We start from the raw sequence: 22148 nt of genomic DNA on the forward strand, positions 1-22148 counted from the left end.
ACAAACAAACAAACAAACAAAAAAAAAACATCTTTAGTAATGAGCATGATAGAAGGCAATGTGCACTGCTTGTTTTGGATTACTTCAGCATAAAGAAAAACTTGCTAGTTAATGGTTATTAAATAAACAGGAGACATGGCAAGGGAAGAGGCTGAAATTCACTTCTAGATACAAAACATGAAGCGTGATTTTTTTTTTCCAGAGTTGCTCTATAGAATTATAGCTGTCAAAAAAATGTCTACAAAATAACAGACCTATATCCTCCACTACTGACAAGATCAGCACAGTATCACTTACGAGGAGTGTGCAAAAATGGCCACAGGGAATCTTTTGTGCATCCCCAGTTCCAGGCCATGCTGATCTCTCAGCATAACACATAGCAGCAGCAGGGCTTCCTGTGGCCCCAAAAGGCTATTACAGCAGCAAGGAATCACTGGGTCACAGAAAAAGGATGATGGAGCCGCACCAGACGTTTCCACAACCAGGGTATCGCCCAGCAACGTTTGGTTATATTTCCAGTGGCTAAGCCAGGCTACTTCTGGCTGCTTATTTTGGCAGTGGGTTTTTTAAGTAGCAGCAGACTGACAATGATTTTCAGAAGAGCCACAGGTGTTAAAAACACCACAACAGTCAACCAGCAGTGCCAGCTGTAGATTTCCAGTCTTTCAGATCGGCCTAGAATAAAGAGCACACATGCCTGAAAGGGACTGAACAGCTACAGAAGAGCCCAGTCACCTCAAGTCACTGCCACGGGTGGATGTGGCTAACTACAGAAGTAACTCTCTCACACTCACCTAAGGCAGATTAGGAAGCGCTCTCACTTAACTGACCAAGCTACCAGCAATAGTACTATCCCCAGCACTGTTAGATTGGTAAAAGAAATCTACCCATGGCCTCATTTCAACAGGTTCACTTGAATGTGATAACTGAAATAGCAGTTAGGCTATTTTCTGCCACAGGAACATGTTGTATTTGGTATCTTACTGTTGGCTCTCTAGATGGGCTCTCCACTGAAGTATGGAGGACTCTTCCAGCCATTCCTACTCTGGTTTCTGAGAAGAGAATTTGAACACTTCCTTTTCATATTGCAACTCAACATTAGATCTCCCAGTGGAAATATCACAGAGCTAGCACAGCCTAGCGATGCTTTCGTAAGTTACCTTAAGTTTAGAAATGAATTGCTAATTTCAGGTATGCATGTTTATAGTAATGGTAAGTTAGATGTATCCTCAGCACAGAATAGTTAAAATCACTAGAAGATCTATTGCAGATCACTGACTCTGTCAGAGAACAAGCAAACAAGCACGGACACTAGTTGAGTGTTCACTTGCAGCCAACAATACATGAACTTACTGTTCATTATTTTAAGAGAACAAACCATTAATGAAATCTCAGCAAGAAAAAGTACAGCGAGAAAAGAACTCAAAGGTGAATGATTTAGGCAGCTTGTGAAGTATAGTCAGGTTTAACTTCAAAGAGCAGCTGCATTCTTGCAGTTTATACCAAGTTCCCTCTCACACATGACACCTGGTAGGAAGTGACAACTTTGGTAAATGTAAGAATCCTTGCAATAACCAGTGCCAAGCAGACATGGCTAGCCATACACAAGATTCCTTGTAGTTCATCTCAACTCAAAATTGTTACAAGCTATTTTAACCTTCTTCTTTCCCCACTTCTTTCAGTTACGTTAGCCACACATCTTTGCCTCAAGTTCAGTAATAGCGTGAAGCGGTCCGGTATTTAAAGTTGTCAGCTGTACTTATGAATTAAGACCCAAATTTAAAACCTCCAGAGAAAAATATAACAAGTTTCAATCTCATTAGCCACTTCCTTTCTCTCACACACGTTTACACAATCACACACACACGCTTTTATTGTACTGCCATCTTTGCCCAAACGTTCCCCTTTTGTATGTAAATGATTAACAGCGCCAGCAGAACATAGGATGAACACGGTTATGGGATTCTCGGGAATATTGCTGTGTATGTACGTGTGCGCACACGTGTGTGAGCGTGAGAGAAAGAAAGCACAAGCATACAGAACCAACGCCATGGTACAGCAGCTATGAAGTCACATACATTACACACGTTTTTTTTTTTCTTTTTTTACAAAAGGGAAAAATAGTATAACAGCATAAAGCCATCTATCTTGGCAAGCTTAAGATTTTCCTCCAAAATGCCTTCCAGCACTTCAGGATCTCTGAGAACAGTTTAAGAGGGTAGGGCAATAAAATAAAAAAAGGCACTTAAACAAAGGACAAAGGCCTGAATCAAGTAAGTCATGGAGGGTAACAGCTATTTCACCAGAGCTAGGACCAATCAAAAAGCTACTAACTTTTTAATTTCTATAAAATTAAAATTGCATAAAGTGTTAATTAATCAGTCATTTACCTACTGCTTTCACTTTCTGGATCATTTTATGAAACAAACAAAAAGCAAGTGTCCCTTTAGTGATTTCCCCCTAATTCAGCAAAAGATTAAAGGTAGGTGTGGGAGGAAGCCTTCCACAGCTTAGCCTGACTGCAGGTTTTCCTGCAATTCCATCTGCAGAAAAAAAAAATATATATATATCCAAAACAAAAACAGGAGAGGGACCACTGTGCCTTCAGCAATTCACTCAAAAAAAAAAAAAAAAAAAAAAAAAAAAAACAACCCAAACACCCCAATACTTCTAATTCATCTGTGGGCAAAAACTACTCAAAAGAAAACCAAACAAACTGTAAACTAAATTAAAATTTGCTAATAAATACAGCTAAAAGTTCATTTCATGAATGTAGCAGCAAATGTGATAAAGTTAGTCGGAGTCCAAGATGACTCCCAGAGGGTTAATGGTTCACACAACTGATGGCAGCTTGGGAGAGTTGCAGGATTTCTGTTTTCATGTCCTCAAGGGTCTTGCACCAAGTGGAGGAGGAGTGTGGAGGAAGGGTCAGGTGATGGGACTGAGGAAGGAAACAGGCTCTTGGCACCTGTCCCAGCCCCCAGTTGTGTGCATCAGACAACTTTGATTGGATTCAAACAAGTAGTAGAACCCAAGTAATTAGAAGTTACTTCTGATTAGCAGAAAACAGATGTGAAACCCACAGCATCCACACTTGTGACTCACTCAGTATTAGTCATGTATCTTGAATCATCAGAGAAGGCTGGACAAAGTGATTTAGGCCATCTTGGAGTAGGAGAGCACTGCAGTTACAGTCCAAGGTATCAGAAATTTTGCAGCCTGTTTTTCATGTAGCCTGCCACCTTCTTTCTTACTTTGCAAGTGTCTCAAAAGGATTTACAATAGCTACCATGACTTCGGGGACTTTGGATCATGTAGCAGAAAATATTACTTAGAGGGTTTTAACATCTAAGACCTGTGTGTGAAATTATTGCTTGCATTCGTTTGGGGCTTTCAGTGAGCTTGACATGCTAGCTCATATACAGACCCCAAACCGAGTTCAGCCCTGCTGCCTGGAAAAGGCAGCTCTACTTGGCTTTCTTATTGCTTGTGAATACTGAGGGTTACTTAGTATGTACAACTACAGTTTATTTATTACCAGATGCCCTTAAAAAGTAGTAAAAAACTGGGGGAAAATGTCTTTAGGAGAGCTGCTGTGCAGAAAATAGTAATACATTTACCTAGTTTTGCATTTGGACATTGCAGAAAATTTTCACTTCCCCACCCTGTTTGTGCTAACCAAAAACGTCTCTGGGAGCCACCCTGTTATTCCCTTTAATTTGGCCTTGCTAGGTTTAACACAAAAGAATAGGGAAAAGGCAACACCGACTCCTTCATCACTATGTTGCTGATTCCAAAGCAGCTGGGCAGTGTGATCACTGAAGGCAGTTACCCTCTGGGGGACTGTCTGAACTGGCATGAAGACACATGGTCATCTTTATTCTCACCATCAGTATTAGTTTACTCATTTCCAAAAACTGAGGAGCTCAACAGGCCATACAGACAGGGCTACTTCCTATCCTCAAGTTTGGAGAGGATATCCCTTAACTGAAGGTGAGTTGTACCTGCAGAAAGAGAGGGAGGGATGTTGAAAGAAAGTTTGTGCTGTTATTATAAAGGGCCATGAGTCTCCCAATTGAAAGTTTCATTTAGCAACTATGAAGACAAGAGATGTAAATTTGGATGAGATGCTTTGATGAAGAAAACACAGAAGAGGTAGAACTCTTAGGACATAGTTTTTTTTTTTTTTTTTTTTTTGGTGGGTTATTTTGTGTGTTTTGTTTTTAATATATTGCTGCTTGATGGCTCACTGCTGCAACTCCCTTAGCTAAACAAGTTGTTAAAAACTATCAGGTTTGACAATTCAGAAAAAAAAAAAAAAAAAAAAAAAAAAAAAAAGCATTCTCTTAGGCCTCAAAAAAAAAAGTTTTCTTCCTTCAACCCTTCCTAGAGAAAAAGAAAAATCAGATAAAGCTTGCACTTTAAATAGGTTGTGGTACTTAATGTTCAATAGAATTTGCACATTAGTAGGAATGCAAGAGTCTATGTAGCTGTATGTTTCAACTCTAAATAACCTTGACTACGATGCAAGCTTATCTAATCAACATGCCACATACGAAACATTAGCATTAGCTAAAAGGCATCTAATTAGCTGATGCTATGGAGTGAAATTCATGAACTAATGAATCTTATTTTAATTCAATGTGTCTTTCACAGAAGTGTTGTGCAAAAACATTTATTGCTGAGCTCAACCCAACATCTTTATACTAAATACACAATATATATTATTTTAGATCCATGTATATATATATATATTTATATAAAATTAAAATGAGCTCTAAATAGAAAAGAAATTGTTCTCTGGTCTAAGAAAAATAAGTCACATGTAAAAGTAACCTGAAAGCTATAAGTTAATCTAGCAAAAACACTGAAGATTCATTATCCATGGTCAAGGTATCTCTGGAAGATGAGATGACCAGTAGGCACTGGTTCAAACTCACCTCAAACTACTGGAAAGACTAGCTAGTATGAATTTCAGCATCTCTGATCAGGAATGTTTCAGGGTTGAAGGAGAAGGGCATCATATCATTTCAGTTGCGTCTTTCCTCTAGGATTTATTTCAGTTTCTGTCATTCTCATCTTTTATCTAACAGCGCAAGGGACTCAACAGCAAAGTTCTGTCCTAGTGTCAAAAGTGCAACATGTGCTGGATACTTCCTAACCTTACAAATGAACCAGTCCATGTATTGCTATAAAAAAATAGCCAGCTTTGCAGTTTTGTGCTACCATGTAAGGAAGAGTTCAGGTTGGAAACTCCAGGCCAGCAGGGGCTGGAAATGCTGGAGACGATCCATTCAGCCCCAGAAGAGAAGGCACCTCTGGTCGCTTTTGAACGACTCCTCTTTGGCTAATGCCTGAAGCAGTATTAACCTGGCTCTGGAGTAAGTCAACATTCAGCTTTTTCTTTTACTAGCAGATCAGGATAACGCATGGCTTTTGGGAAGAATTACATGACAGATGAGGAAGATCTAGAATGGGTAAAGAACTAACTGTATTTTATGAAAGATGTGATAGAACGTTACTTAATATCAGTAGCAGATAAGCACAAGGGAAAGTTAAGTTTAACAAATGGAGGGACTGAAAGGGTCCTAGCATGTCTTTTTTTTTTTCTAAAAAAAAAAAAAAAAAAAAAAAGGATGGGGGAAAGAAATGCTAGTGTGACCAATAAAATGTTGGTTTCCTTTTTATGTATGATGAAAATTTCCACACACCCTTCTTCCCTATGTAAGAGTTATATTAAAACAAAGAAGAAAACAAACAAGGAGTAAAGGGTTTCCCAGTAGCCTGTCTCTCACATCTCATGTACCAGATCTGTTTTTGAAGACAGATCTCTGGAACTAAGGAGACTGCACACATCCATAGGCTCTCTGTAGCCAAACAGCCTTGTAAAACTGAAAAAATGCCCACATCACAAACTGCATTTCTGTAAGGTTTTAAATACAACACAAAGTATCCCAGCACCACTTCTAATCTATATAACCTTTGGTCCACAACCACATGGTACACTCAGGACCTATATATAATCTTATACGGGGCACTTCAGGAACTTGTGAAGTAGATGATTCCACCTCACCCAATGGATAGAGAGACCTATTCTAGCTCCTCTCACGCTTTCAACTCTTTATTGGACATTACCCAGAAAAAAATGTTTGTGCTGCTGTGGGTTTGACAATCAATTTCTTTTAAAAGCCAATCAGAACAGATGAAAAAATGTTTGTTTCTTTAGGCAAGATCAAACTATGACCAGTCTGCATGACCAGGAGCACCAGTCCCCCTTTTCCTTCTCTCTCTGATCAAGTATTGTTTTCTTTTTCTTCTTCCTCTCACCACAGTGCTTGGGATCAGAATATGTAAACATCGACAGAAACAGCAGCCCTGTGACAATAAGCACTTTCCCAACTGGGCAGATTCTGTCAGCCAACCAGAACTGCTTCAGCTCCCTTGCTTGTCTAGAAGTCACTGGTTTTTCCGCTGTAACTTAGTGTCCCCTTTACTTTGGCCTCCATCTGCAATTTAGAAACAGGAAAAGAAGAGGAAGAATAAAAGCATGAACGAACTTATTCATAACTTACAAAATAAAAAATATATTTGGAACATTCATCGTTAGCATCACCAGAAAATGCATTGTCTTTATAGCATGTTGGACTTCACATATTTTCAATAGTTTTTTTGTTTTTGTTTTTGTTTTTTTTTTTCTTTTTTAAATAGGACTGATGAAACTAGAGACATCAAGCTCTACACCAAGATCTTTAGAGACATGGTATTTTAAGTTGCAGCCTGTGATACTGCAAAAACAAAATAAATATCAAGCTTTTCTTTAGAAGTCTTTACTTTATAAGAATTTGAAGTCCACCCATGGCACTCACTGACAGAAAACCCCAAGGTTGATACCATGTAAGTGATTGGTTTGTTTTGACAGCCTCTTATAACACCGCCCTGGTTCTGGAGCCAAGTACTGCAAAAATCAGTATAAAGAATCCACTGTGCCACTGCCACCTTTTGTGTTCCCTTTACTGGCTAAAAAATTCTTACAACTGGCAAATGAAGGAGCTACTCCGCCACCTCCTATAATTTTATGATAGCTTTTCAGCTCTAAGCCTTACAACAGAAAAAGATTTTATACCTCAAGTTACTCCTTTCAATCAAAAATATGTAACTTAAAGCAGGGAAGATTGGTCTTCCACTAGGAAACTATCACATTTATTCACACATGCATACCCAACTGCAAGAACCATGAAGAGGCTTCTAGCTGGAAGATGAGATATTAAAATGTAGTAAAAAAAAAAAAAAACACAATCCATTTTCCTCTCAGTATAGACTATACAGTCTGCAAATAATCATGTTAATATGTAGTAGTCCTTTCTTCCATTGGCTGAATTTGAATGCTTACGTTTCTCAAACTGCTATAATAAAGTATTATTGAAATTTTTGAGCTTTTTTGTTTCTGGCATTGAACATTGTTTTTGGGTTCCAAAAATGCCGCTATAATAGAATGTGCACCGTCTGCTGCTACCAAAGCTTGTTCATGTTTTGTGTCTTCTCTAAACCAATTTTGAATTTGGCATATGTTTTATTTCAGTCTAGGGCATAAATCTGTTAAGTTAAAAAAGTAGTAAGAGAAATGTATCTTTACCTGTGTAAGCTTGCTGCAGGTGAGCAGGCAGAGGTGAGTGAGACAGCGTTGCTGCGTGCTGAGCACCTGGCTGTAAACCCTTCAGTAAGTCTGGGGTAAAAAGAAGGAGAAAAACAAAGATGAAAAATAAATCTTAAGGACCATGGCAGCCTTAGTGAAATAAGAAGCTTTTATTTTTAAAATTACAGCTATTGTAACATGATAATTTGCACAGATTTCTGAAGACATCTCAACAACAGCAAAAAATTATACCTGATAGGATTCTGATGGATGGTATACAATTCAATAAAAACAGACCTGTTCAGATATGGTTAATCAAAAGTCAGAACCAGGATCATGCGTCACTATTGGGATGCAACTCTTCATACTATTTCATTTGACAGAAAGGCCAAAATTGCTACAGATTAGAAAAGTATTTCTTTTAAGCAATTGCAAATAATAAATCCCACCTAGACTGATGCCTTCCAGTAAGAAAATAGTTTGGTATCAGAGTGTATAAGCCATTACTGAGCTAAGGATATTTTGATGAATCATGGCATTAAGTCTCATATCTGTATGGTGAAATTGAGAGAATCTTAAGGTACATTTCTTACTGAAGATACAGGAACAAGTTAACCCAAAAATGCATGTACAAAAGCAGCTATATATTACAATTTTAACAGTGAAGCTAATCATCTATCAAAGGTGATTCTTAACATCTGAAAAACTACGTAAAGTTTTAACAGAAGCCACATTTACTCTCCTGTAGGGATTTTCATGAACCAAATCTAAGTATCTCAGAACTGAATGGCTTCCCTTCTTAATTTACACATTCAGCAAGCATCTTTCCCTACAGCATAGTGTGATAAGGAATTCCACTCACTCTGAGTTAGGCTGTGGTGGAAAGCCGCTGAGGTAGATCCCGAGGTGGTTGTCACTCCAGTTGTGTCCGTCCCAAAGCCAAGCAGCTCCAAGGGAAACTGGAAGGGCACGGTCACAGGAACAAGGCCACCCAGCATCCCGAAAGGAGTTAATGGTGCAGATGTCACATTCTGACTGGTTACGGACAGGGGTGATGCCATGAGCGTCAGAGGTGAGGCGTTAGCCAGTAATGATGCTCCTGCTGTTGACTGTATAGAAAAAGTAGTACTTCAAGATTTTAAACCTTTGAGTAGCATCTTCTAAGGAGAAAAACAACTATTTACTGTTAAGTGTGGTCCTGTTAAAAAGGACATTACATTATTAATAAATATCCACTTATCCACCTAGGATCAGTTCCCACTATTTGTCTGCTCAACAAGCACAATTATATCGCACATTCACACGTGACGGTATGGTTCATCTCTCGTTTTTCTTGTCAGCCTCACAGGTAAATTCCCTTAAGTTATCCCACACAGATCTCAAGTTCTTTAGAAGCACGTTACTCTCCCCTCTCGAAATACGGTCTTAACACAATGCTAACTATTTTTAAAGAAGTTACTTAGAAGTACAGATTTCTGAAAAATCAAATTCATACTTAAGACCCACCAGACTTCAAAGGACAGAAGTTAGGTTACCAAGATGCAGACATATATATTTATACACATAGGTAGGTGTTCATACACAAACACACGTGCATATGTTAGACCAAAACGCAAGGAAGGAACATTCTCACCATCCTACGTAAGTCACAAGTAAAATTCACTGTAGTTTAAGAAAATGCAATATTAAGCCAGAATATTTTAGCTACAACAGCTCCCAAATTACATCAGTTCCTTTGTAATTAGCAGCTGTCCTGCTCACTCCTATTTAACCCTTCCATTCACTAAAATAAGGTAATTTTATATGGTAATGTTCAATTCTCAAATTACCTATCACAAAACAGCAAGTATAGAAAGCATTTTGAACCAGAGACAAGATTATAGTTCACAGATATTTGAGCTATCAGGATTCAGAGACTGAACAGGACTTCAGGCCTGTGCATTTCGACATGCAAGTCCTAACTAAAAACAAAACCAAAACTCATTTTAATGAATACCTGAGCTCAAAGTGAAAATGAAATCTCCTTGAATTCTATAGTATTAGCTTATAGAAACAAAGTGATAAATCTCCCAGTGAGAAAAAATTTCTACTACCAGGTTTGGTCTTCAGATATTTAGATGAGTTTAGATGAAAGCTGCTGAAGAAAGGTTACTGCTTATGACATTTTAAAACCATATCCCTGTAAATTAAAGTAACTACAGATCTGATGTTCATAGTAAGTATTTGTGTATCATCTTAGGAGTGACAGCTTCTAAGACTTCATAAGAACATATATGCTTATTCTCTTCAGCCTTTGGAAGTACTAATTTCAAAATAAGCCTATGTACAAAAAAAAGACAACCACTCACTATGTAGCTCTTCCATGGTAACCACATCTTTATTACCAACACGAAATCAGCTAGTCTGATCTTCAATATAAACAGACCAGGATATTAGAATATCAACTCATGTACCACTAGTCTTCTGATTAGCAGCATCAGGAATTAAATCCCTAAGCCCTTAATGGAAAGGAAATTCACTTTTAGCCTCGTGATGTATTAAGAAGGGTAACAAACCCCTTAGTACATTGTACCCAGCTAGCCATTAGATCCTGAAGTCTAAAAAAGTACCATTATCACAAATCTCTTCCCATTCCGTGTACTTGGACTGAGAAGTAATTTGATTCTCATCTTCTCCTGAATATACTACACTGACTGAGCCTCAGTCTGCACTGTAGCAAAAGTCTTATTGAATGTTTTATCCTTGTACCACCTCTCCCAAACTGTTTCAGGTTAACAAAGTACCTTCTGAAGCGTCAAGGAAAAAAACACATGTGAAGTCACAATTAACTTGGTAGTATTATATGCTGCTCAGTCCCTGTAGCTGTTTTCCCCTTTCTATTATACAAAACACTTTTACTGTATTACAGCATACACCTGTGATGATTATCTACCACATGCCCACCAGTCCTTCTTTTCAACATCACTGTCTGCCAAGATGCATTTCATTCCCCAGGTGATCAGTGTCTGTAAAATAATGATTTGCCAGAATTCATCTCATCATCCACGCAATACTACTTACTTCCCATGTCTATCAACTTTAAGCACTGCAACAACCACCATTTCACATTTTCTTCCACATCAAAACAACTATATCCATGGGTTATCAAGGATTGCATCAGATCCAAACTCTGTTCCCAGTCCTTTTGCTGCAGCCTCATTTGTGTCCTCCAGGCAATTTCCGGAGTACCAAAAGTGCACCACAGCTGGCTCGGCTCTTCTGTAGACCCTTTGTGATACCTCTGTGACCCTTACACAGCACATGGACTGTGTGGTTTTTTGTTTGTTTTCCTCTCCATTCAAAGTACACAAAATTAATGAGAAGGCTGTATCGGAGCCTGTTAGACATCTTTTACTGTACCAGACTTAAGGTATTGTAGGGTGAGACACCACAGAAATGCCTCATGAAAGTCATCTTCTTCCTGTTACTCAGCTGTACTAAGAAAAATTGATAGCAGGCTAAAACAGTATTATAAAGCATTATGAAAAGCTGCGTACACATCACCACCATGAAACAAAAGCTATGGAAACCATTCAGGAAAATACACTGCTTTTCTGGTTTGCAGCAGAACAAGGTTTTGATTTGCAGTCATACTGCCTTTCTTAACTCTACTCAAGCTATGCACACTTCACAATAGAGAGAGCAAAAAAAAAGTGAGGAGTACCTCAAATCTTAATAATTAAATAATTCCCAGTAAGAAAAAAGCACTGCTTGGTAAAGTAGGCTGTCTTCTGGGCAAATAATAGGTTTGCATAGGTTTCAGAACAACAAAATATTTTCCAAATATTTGTTTTATATTACTTTTTATCTACAATGAGAAAGTTCTGCACAAGCTCTTAAATAATTTCCATGAAGTTTATATATCAATGACTCTAATTCGATTTGACTAGATCCTACAAAATAAAGCACGTACTTAATCACGAATACTAAAAAAAGCCCTTGCAAACGTTAAATACGTCTTGCATTACACTCTAACCACAATTGAACTCCAGTTTTGCAAACTAACCACAACCCTTGGCAACAAACGTACCGAGATACCTCTACATATGAACTCCATCAATATAAATAAATACACAAGAATACAGAAATCTAATAATGCAAGACAATACTGTATTCCCTGAAAATATAGACACAGAAAGCTCACCTTTTCTAGTGTTCTTAAGAAGAAAAAAATGACAAAACTGAGTTCTGTTTCACACTATAGACCAACCAGTCTTTTACAGTGAGGATTCCTTCCACCCTGATCCCTGGATTTCGCATCAGCTGGAAATACCTGTTTACTAGCGTGAACTAGTTTCATCGGTATTAGCATTTATACTAGGTAAAGCGTAAACATTAACCTTATGACTCATTTTCAAATCAAGATATTGGAAGCCTGTTTACAAAGCGTGATAAATATTAATGTCTGATTTAAATGTAAACGCGTTAGATGCATACCTGCACACTGGCTGCTACAACTGGAGACCCTGAGGCAGAAGATGGTCTGTGTGGAGTTGACAATTGTTTAGTAGCACCCTGTGTTCCACTTCCTGCTCCCCCAGACAGACTAGTCCTACTAGCTCCACTTGAGTTAAGGTTACTGCCTCTGCTGGCAGGTACATTCATTCCAACTCCACCCAAATTATTTTTACCAACAGTTCCAGAAGGAGAAGAGTTGGGCAATTTTGAAGAAGCCTGAGGGTTCTTTGCAGGCTGAAGGCCTGAGGTGCGATTAGAGGGCAGCAAATTTATTGTGGGAGACTGCCTGCTGATATTTACACCACTGGTTTGTTTATGAAGGGGGTTGTTGCTGGAGTGACTACTCTGGGAAACTAGTGCACTTGAACTGGAAGAACTAGGTGTTGTTGCAGGCCTGGGGGATGAGGTGGACTTAGATGAGAATTTAGGCGATGCATTGGGCTTGGGTGTCACAGAGGGCTTAGATGCAGTGGGCTTGGGAGAGGCAGCAGGTTTAGGAGAGGCAGCCATGGAGAAGGGAGGCTTGAAACCCTGGGAAGAAACCTGTGACACCATAGCCTTGGCTAAATAGTTACTAGAGGTAGAGGTGCTGGATGTTGTCCGAGAAACCAGTGGGTGAGATACTTGAGAGCCACTTCCAGATGAGGGGTTAGACAAAGGCAGGCGATATACTACAGACTTCTCTTGAGCCTTGATGACTGGTGATGAGCAGGTCAGTTTGGGATTACTGCTCAATTTCACCACTGGATTGGTCTGTGATTTACTAATAGTTGCTTGTAAAGGAGATACATATTTCTGCTGTACAGCTGAATGCTGGTGCACCTTTGTCATTTGTGATGTTGAGGAAGAACCACCTTGAATCTCAGAAGATGATACCAGGATATTAGCATCCTTGGGTCTTTGAGAGGAGGTGGAAATAGCTGCTTGGGTCTTAGAGGAAGAAACATGCGTCTGTGAAGAGGAAGCAGCAGCTTGGATTTGACTTGACCTCTGTAGTCCTTGCTGAAGTAGCTTGGCTGGCAAAGGCTCTAAGGAAACCTTAGGATTTTGAATTGAGGATCCAGCAATAAGGCCTGAAGAGATACCAGTGTGAACTAAGTCCTGGGGTTTCTTTGGTACTGGCCCTGTGTGACCAGCAATAAGACTTGATGAATGGGGTGTTTGAGTGGGCTCTACTTTCTTTGAAGTTGCCAGGGGCAACTTGCTCATAATGCTTGCCAGTTTCTCTTCCCTCAGCCCAGGGCGAGGTCTGGATGTTGGTGTCTCTATGGTGGATCCAAGAGGTGATCCCTTGGCACCATTATTGATAACTGCCAGAGCATCAGAAATAGAGTCCAGTGATGGTGGGTGGAAAGAGAGGTCTTCATCCAGTGAGTCGTCCAAGCAGATAGTCTCTGGAGCTGGTGTACAGCTAGAGCTGGCAGGGGTGCAGACAGGTGTGCTGGTACTCAGTGTAGTAGCACAAGTTGAATTGACTGCAGATGTACAGGTTTTCTGTTCTTTCTTTGGACTAGAGTCCTGAGAATGAAGAGATAAGAAAAGACAAGTTTAATAGCCTTTCTGGAATAGATCCAAAGTCTTCTTTCGTTTAATACTATTATTCTGTACATTCAGTGGAACCCAAGATCTGATTTTTTTTTTTACATTAAGATATAGATATTTAGATGTCAGATACTTGTGTGCTAATTCAATATTTGTATTTTCAAGTTTAGTGCTGTTGCTCCCCATACAAAAGTGGCCCCGACAGTTATGAATAAGCTGTGCTGTGAAGAACAGGATAGTGAATCTGATCACTAAGTAAAAATTGCTCCTAGGCTAAGACAACATCTAATCATGTCTAATGAAAACCTTTATCAACTTTTGCTATCCTCCCGACCACACATTTTTCCAGTGTTGCCGAATTTAACACAAGCCAAGAGCAAACAAACTACATATTAAAAAAAGGGAACTTTGATGGAACTATTTCCTTCTTCATAGTCAATTTTCAAAAAGCTATATGAGCTTAATGCCACAAAGCTATACAGAGAAGTGTCTTGTATTACTTAGCTTGGTTATGTGTGCTTTAAACCAATAAGCTCTTGCAGCATTTCCCTTAAATTAGCATTTACTAGTGCAACCTTTCTGATAGATTTTTTTTCCTGGAACGAAGGCAAGAAACTGTTTGTATCAAATGGTCATATAGAAGTCAGACATTTACCTTCGCTTTGGGTTTAGGTGCCAAAATCACCTTCTTCTTTGCCCTAAATCAGAAGAAAGCAGAGGAGATAAATGTGCGTCAGAAGACAAAAGAAGGGCAAGTAATTTTAGTTTCAACTGTCACCCTCATTATATCCTAGTAAACTAGAAGGATAACTACTGTGGTCAACCTTTTATAAAGCATTCTTGAAATAGAAAAAACAAATCTCTTAAAATAAAGGGGGGGACAAGCACATGGTTAATCCATTGTTGTCATGTATCTTCATATAAGTTAGATGCAAAATTCACTGAATTGCTGATATAACCTGATGTATATCAAGTTAAGATACTTGTTTTGTACTTTCTCAATTTAGAGAAGTTTCAAAGCATCAAGGCATTTCAGCCTCTCACAATCTTAGGAATTTATTTTAACAGAGCTTTATCTGAACTGACGATACTTATAATAGTCATATTACTTCACCTTATATTGCTGTTTTTGTCACTGAGGAAGGAATATACTTTAAGATCTCATTTATATTTCAAACCACAAAACCTTTTTTTTTCCTGCCAAGTGTTTTGTCGTTTGTCAACTGTGAAACAGTCATATTTAACTTCTGTTTGTTGTAGCAAGCCATTCAATAAGCTTCCAGTTTAGTTTCCTCCTCCCCCCCCAGTTTAAGTGAATACCATAGCACCAACTTCAGTTATGCAAGCAAAGACAGTACACTGAAGACTATTAGTTGTCTGCTTCAGATGAGAATTTAGACATTTCACATCTTGTCTATTTCTATTTCTTCAAAAGGATCACCAGATTAACACTTTACAGCTCTTTCAGTCCTCTTTTATAAGCAACTAGGAGCACGCCTGGTTAAAAAGACTTTTCTGTAGATGGACCGTGGCTCAATTTTGCCATTATGTAGAAAAATATCATATGTTAATTTTATCTGTCACAAGAGTTGTAATTTGGGTGGTACTCAAAGCCATAATTGGTTATCGGAATTCTGGTTAAGCAAGAGCAGCTCCTGAGAAGGCCATGGCATTGTCTGAAAATCAAGAAGGTAAAATTCCACAAAGATACACAACCTACTGTAGCTACAGACTTATTAAGAAAATAAAGGAGTAGAAAGTGCTGGGTTCAATGTAAGGTGCTGCAAAGCAAAATTTAGGCAGTGCACAGTTTGGAATAATTTGAAGAGAGGTGTTAATCCACAAATAAACATCCACCTAAATTATCTAGCCACTTCAAAACCAAGTTAAAGTACAATACCACAAGAACATTTTAGGTATAAGCCTAAATTAAACAACCACATTTATCAACATTTTAAATGTCTCCAAACAAATACCAAAGTATCTCCCTTCTCTCCCCTCTGTCCAAAAGGAGATTACGTGAAGATCGGAAGAGGTACTATGAGCTGAAGATATTAGTAAATTGTCAATACTATACTCACGGAGCAGAAGTGAGGTGATTGTGAACACTCCGACTTTCTTTAAAAAGCATCCTGGAAGAGTGGTGAGAAAAGAAACGTAAGGTGATTCTACAGGGACAATCAATATATGACCACCTCATACACAAGTACTCTTGAATTTTTAGAAGAATCCTTTGATTATCTGTCCCCAAAGTAGCCAGCAGGTAATTTGTATTGCTACCATGATGCAGTTACAGGCAAAACCAGAAGAATGCTAAATAAAAAAAATGGTTAAGTATGCATACAAAATACGTGCGTCAATGGCCAAGACGTTTACATAATACAGTATCACCTCCTCCAGCAGGACAGAAGAGTAACATTTTGAGTTCTCTGTCCTGAAGGGCTAAAAAATATTTCAAATTTCAAATTAAGGATTATTTTAAACTCCTCTACATATATGTTTACATGTTGAACACAGGTTTGAGTTGTGTAGGTTATGTTGCATTTTTGTTTGTTTGGTTGTTTTTTTTTTATTATTATTATTTTGTTTAGAGCTTACTATAGTAAAGTTAGAACACAGGAAACAAGCTTGGGTCTAGTCATCTTCAGTATTTTGTATAGGTCATTGAGTACCATTTCTGTGACTTTAACATTTACACACATACTTTTCTACAGAGCCAGCAATACAGCTCCACAAATGGCAGGAGTTACCGCAACAATGTTAGCAACTCCTGCTCTGGGAAGTGAGAACAATTCCTGACCTGCATCTATATTACAGCTTGCTATCCAAATGCAGGTATAAATGGACAGTTAATGAAAACTCACGCCCCCTTCCCTGCTGCCAGCTAGGCAAACTAAAATAGACAAGATTCCCCTACATCACTGCCATCATGTTGATCACATCATGAACAGCTGTCTAAACAAGAGCTTTTCACCACTGAAAACACATCCTGTAGAGCAGCAACAATTCTGAAAAAAATCCAGGTATCTACAAACCTCGTATCTGTATTACACTGCTCCCCATCAAAGACTACTGAATGCCTATGAAGAACATCAGAAAACAGAAGGAACTTTCCTCATGACAAGTTTCATGTGCCACTTTCTGACCTATCTGGCTTCACAGAAGTATTTTCCTCCATGCCTTCTGCTCAGTGATTTGTCTACTCCTTGATCTTTTTCATTTTGGGGCATTCCAGACACCAGTAATTTGTAACATTATCCTTAAAGCTTTAAGACAAAGCGTAACTGCAACAGGAATAGAAGTCAAAGATACAGTACAAAGAAAGGCAGCAAGATCGCACTTGGAAAACAATCACTCCACTGCATACATATATTTAAGCTATAACAGCTGATGAAAAAGGTCAGGATGAGATTGCCTCTGTGACATGATTTCAAGTGTGCTATTTGACCTGTAAGAAATAGATTTGCTGCAAGCCCACTTGCAAGACCATCTCAAAAGAAGAGAAACTCTTGGAATTAAAAGGAAACGACCTTCCTGTTTGACTTCTTTTAAACATACACATATTTATATTGCAGGCATTTTTAAAAACAGATGGGGAATAAATACACAACCCACTTAAAAGTGTGTTACGTTATCTGAAAAAGCTTTGACATCCTTAAGGACAAGAAAAAATTCTTTAAATCCATGAATATCAGTAAAAGAATCTTAGGAGGCTGAGTGTGGAAGTTATACACAGAAAAGTAACGTGACAAAGCAACACTACAGTTGCTTGGATCTAAACAGAAGGTAAAACCCCTCTCATAATGGGTGAGATATATATTAATATATACATATATATATTGTGGGAGAGGTTTTACTTCTGCTTATGCTTATATATATATAATCACATTGTCTTTTGAATCTGTCAGAAGCGAGTCCAGTACAGATGCTGTGAGGTCTTAAAACAGAAACAAAAAGTTCTTTTGCTTTCACTAACAAATGAGAACATCCACCTTTCTGGCAGAACTGCTGAAAGGAACGATGGTATACGTTCCAATTCTAATCATCAAGCTTAACACACTATAAGGTGATGTTTGGCACTTGTGCTTTGAGGCCAACAGTTCTGTCACTTGATTACTCTTGCTCCTACTTTATTTTTCCCCCTTTGCACGGTTGTTCTCTTAACAAGTCATTAGGAATCAAGTATAAGTTTTCATCAAGAAGCTGATTTATTTTGAACCATAGCATCAGAGCATCCTAAATGCATACACAAAATAAGATAAAATCTTAAAGTCTTAAATGTTTTTTAAAATCCAGCCTTGAAGTTCCCACTCATAATTCTGAAGTCTAAATCACACTGCATTATTAGACTACTAAAAGCATACCGCCAACATGGCTTTATTGTTTTACATCACAGGAAAAACTTTCCAGTTACCCTTTTCTCTCTCTCAGTATTTCCCTCCAAGGAAGCATCATGGACTATGTTATGAACTTTAGCAAGTTAAGTATCCAACAGATGACAAAAGCAATAGTTCTTCAAGGAAAACAGCATTTTTTCAGCTCTTGGGCTTGCAAAGATGACAAATCTCATTTTTTTTTTTAAACTTTCATTCTTTTTTTTTAAAAATATTCTATTTCCACTGACATATTTTAAAGTTTTAAACAACAGTATACTGTTGAGTCAAACCTATCTCAATAAATAAGGCTCAAGAAGCAGTTTAACACCAAAAGGAATAAATATAAAAACAGGTATCTTACCTTGCCTGCATCCAGCCTTTAGGCCAAAGTGGTTTCACTTCTGTTTCCATAAAGGTTTTGAGGTAATCTTCAGCAGACTGACTTCTATTTGGCTCTAGCTCATAGCATCCCAGCTTGATCTTAACAAGATTACACAACAGAGACCTGCAGAAAGAAACACAATAGATATATTGAAAGAAACAATCTTTTCAAAAGCTCAGCAAAAAGACTGAGAAATGGAAGCACTGATGCTGTATAGCTGCTGTCCACTGGCAGTCATATAAAGAGTTCCATCTTTTTTTCCAAAAAAAACTTTACCACTGTATAAGTTGCTACTATAACTGGTACGATCTGCTGCTGTTTCCAACAGACCACATGGCTCATCTCTTTTCATCCTCACCATCATTTTTTTAATTAGTTTTACATCTTTGTCATTGCCTCATAACTGAAACATCTCTCACTTTGCTCACAATTACCTTGAGCTCGTTTAAGATGGAAAATGTCTGTGATACGAAAGCAAGTGAAACCCACACTACACTGAATTATTTCAACACAATATTCTTTCTGACAAGGATGCTGTCTTTTACTGTCCTTAAAGATATAAAAGTGCACACAATTAAGTAACATTGACCCTTCTAAACCTTGTGAATGAGAAAGCGAATTTACATATCTCATCTTTAAGTATGGCTCCCTTCAGGTCAGCCCAAGTTATATTATTTTATACATACAAATATAATATTTATTCCATAATATATACATATATTCCATTAAGATTGCTTCCCTATTGTCTTAGCATACTATGGATGAAAAAAAATCAGTGTGAGAAGCCCAATAGTCCCTTTCAATATTTATACATGTTCTAAAATTAAATTAGTGATTTCCAAGCAACTTCTAAGTTAGAGGGCTCTGCCTGCTTGAAAGCCTTCTTAAAATTGTTGAAATCTGGATAATCTTAATTTTCAGTAAAATCTACTCTCAGGAAACAAAATTCAGCATTTCAGATAAGAATCTGTCGTGCTCTTCTGAGAACTTCAGAATGCACTTCTGAGAACGATTATTTATTAAATACCACCGTGTTATGAAACACACACAAACACACCTGTATGAAGTCAGCGAAAAACTTTGATGGCAAAGGTAGTTTTGTCTCACCTCACTGTGTCATCCCAATGAAACTTCTTTCTGGGCCCCACAACCCTCTTTCCAGGTTTCTCATCATCATCTTCCTCTGATCCATTTTTTTCTCGCTCATCTTCTGCTTGCAACCTATATTTAGAACAATTGTTTGCTTTATAGTTGTACGACAGACAAAACATTTAATTAGAGGAGTGTTAGTAAAAAAAAGACCTGTCTTCAGATTCTCATTATACCCTTCCTGAAACGGTAAACAGCTCATCTTCCCCTCCTCACTGCTTCATGGTCCTCAAAGACAAGTACAAGTGAAAAGGACACACTGCATGGATGTTGCCAAGGATGCTGATCAATCTACTAATGCTTCTCCAAGTCTAAAGTCAGCTAACCCTTACGGAAACAACTGCAATATAAAGGAACAAAAGATAATCATGAACCTGAACACACCAACCTCCTACTTTCCCTCCACTAATCCATCACGTTGGGTATCTCTGGTATCCTTCTTACCGTTTACAATTTCTTTCCCTCAAGACCTATTTCATTCAGTTAATGGGATTTATTTCTGAAGTCCAGTGATAACATCACCTAGATAATACCAACTTCTTTGCACAACTCAACTTACAGGCACCTGTAAACGGGAGCTGAGTACTTGGCAGAACTCAGAATGAACAGCACAGAGACAAACTTCCAGGTAAGCTCTACAATGGAAATGTACGGACTCCAGAAATACCTACTTCGCATTCTTAGCTTGATTGCGGGCCTGACAATCCTCTTGATATTTGCATAACTGTTCAGGCATGACATTACTGACAGCCAGTTTCAACTTTTGCAGTGGTTCTCTCAAGCGGTCATCCTGTGAAAAAAAGAAACACTGAAGTAGCCCTATTAGATATAATGTAAAGGTCTTTTCACAGAGTTTCACAGAAATTTCCCCCTCACTCCCAACAGGTAATACTTCCAGTACTAGCTATTGACTGCAGCAGTACTTGCCCACATGACACTTGAATCCTGTGAGGTGCAACAGCGTTATAGAAATGCATATACTTGAAATTTCTCATACAACTAATGAAAACTTGAGACCAGAAATGATGAAAGATAAGCACAAGGAAAAGAGTCACAAATATCCCAAAACGCTATGACACAATCTCATTAGATAATCCTTTCTAATCAAAATAGGGAAGAAAACTTGAGGTAAAAAGCAAGATGACTTGACTGATGAGCATTTCAACACTTGCAAATAAGTATCTGATGAATCAAATCTCCCAAAACCTCTGTGGTATAAAAACATCTCAGTAATGACAAATATCTATGTATTATTATTGTCTGTGTATAGATTATTATTATTAAATGTAATTTACATACCTCAAAAGTAAGGACTATTTATAGAATCATCTCCAAATACCAAGAACTCCAAACAAAGTGATATTGTACTAAATACTTCCCTACATGTTTGAAATTATCTCCCCACATCTTCTAATTTTGCATTCTTAGTCATAACTGTTTCCTGAGAAGAACTAAAATGCTATATGCTATTATATCTTAATGCTTAATTTAGAAGTAGCATATGAAACCGTATTCCTCTAAGCCAGTTGAGTTCTTTACACACAAGATCATCAGATCCTCTGCAAGATTTAGTCCTGATTCTCATCTAAAGAACCAGGTCAGGATACTTCAAATCACGGATACCTTTTTTTATTCGAGAGGAACACACATTCTTTAAAGAAAAAGCAACTGCAAATGAGATAAAACACTTGTAAGACTTGGCCACAAAAGCAGTATGTTTACACAAATGATATAGGCTGGTCATCTATTATCAATCCACCCTTTTTTCTTTCTTTTCTTGGCACAAAAATGAATGCAATAGCAATTTTAGCTTGTTATAACCATGATTATTATGGCTTTCTATTTCTGTTACTTTGATATCTACCCTGTATCCAGCTTTCAAGATGAAACCATTTCATTCTCAAATAGAAAGGTCTGAAATACTTAAGATATTTGTCCTTTAAGTAGTGACAAGAGCACTCACACAGGAAAAAAGTGTTTATGCTGATCTATAAATTGTTCCAAAATCTTTTGCTTTATTGGAGACAGCGGGGGCTGTTGCTCTCTGCATTCTTTCCTTACTGGTACATAACTGACTCACACTGGAGCTACTCTCCCCCCCATTACCTGGACATTGAGATGTAACTTCTTCAGACGCTTTATCAGTGTGTCCTTATTGCATGGCACAAAAGCCTCAAGGTGAGAGTACACTCCATTGCGGATGGCAGGATTTATCTCCTGTAACTGTAGCTCAATACTGACAAACAAACAAGAGACAGCCAACCAGTGAGGTACTCCAAGATGAAGATGACAACTGAACAAAAACCTAAGGAAGCTTTGTATGCATAACAGATTTTAGCTATGCATACTAGAAATAGCAGCTTGGGACACATCTTTAGATATGTTAAACTAAATTTTGAGCAAAGGAGGAAGGCTTAATGGCAAGAAACCACTCAAAAAGACTTTCAGATACATACTTCCCTTGCAATGTTGAATACTGTTATTTACTAATTGTATTTACTCCCACCATCACACATCAATTTTGATAAAATTTTGGCTGCTTGTCTTCTATAGGTTACTTTTTTGTTCT

The 22148-nt window shown here is 38.0% G+C and overlaps 1 protein-coding gene across 1 annotated transcript in view; it reads right to left on the reverse strand.

Moving 5' to 3' along the window:
- Positions 1-22148, reverse strand: part of UBN2 (ubinuclein 2) — a 55576-nt gene that overhangs the window by 2861 nt on the left and 30567 nt on the right. Inside the window, exons 8-17 of the mRNA XM_035335377.1 lie at positions 21686-21815; positions 20251-20369; positions 19538-19651; positions 18410-18553; positions 15754-15804; positions 14328-14370; positions 12110-13648; positions 8496-8742; positions 7634-7723; positions 15-6506 (exon numbers count right to left, since the gene is read on the reverse strand). Of these exons, the coding sequence (XP_035191268.1) occupies positions 6457-6506; positions 7634-7723; positions 8496-8742; positions 12110-13648; positions 14328-14370; positions 15754-15804; positions 18410-18553; positions 19538-19651; positions 20251-20369; positions 21686-21815 (2527 nt within the window). The 3' untranslated portion in view covers positions 15-6456. The remainder of the gene's footprint in view (positions 1-14; positions 6507-7633; positions 7724-8495; positions 8743-12109; positions 13649-14327; positions 14371-15753; positions 15805-18409; positions 18554-19537; positions 19652-20250; positions 20370-21685; positions 21816-22148) is intronic.

The sequence above is a fragment of the Oxyura jamaicensis genome, chromosome 1, assembly GCF_011077185.1.
Source record: "Oxyura jamaicensis isolate SHBP4307 breed ruddy duck chromosome 1, BPBGC_Ojam_1.0, whole genome shotgun sequence".
NCBI lineage: Eukaryota > Metazoa > Chordata > Aves > Anseriformes > Anatidae > Oxyura > Oxyura jamaicensis.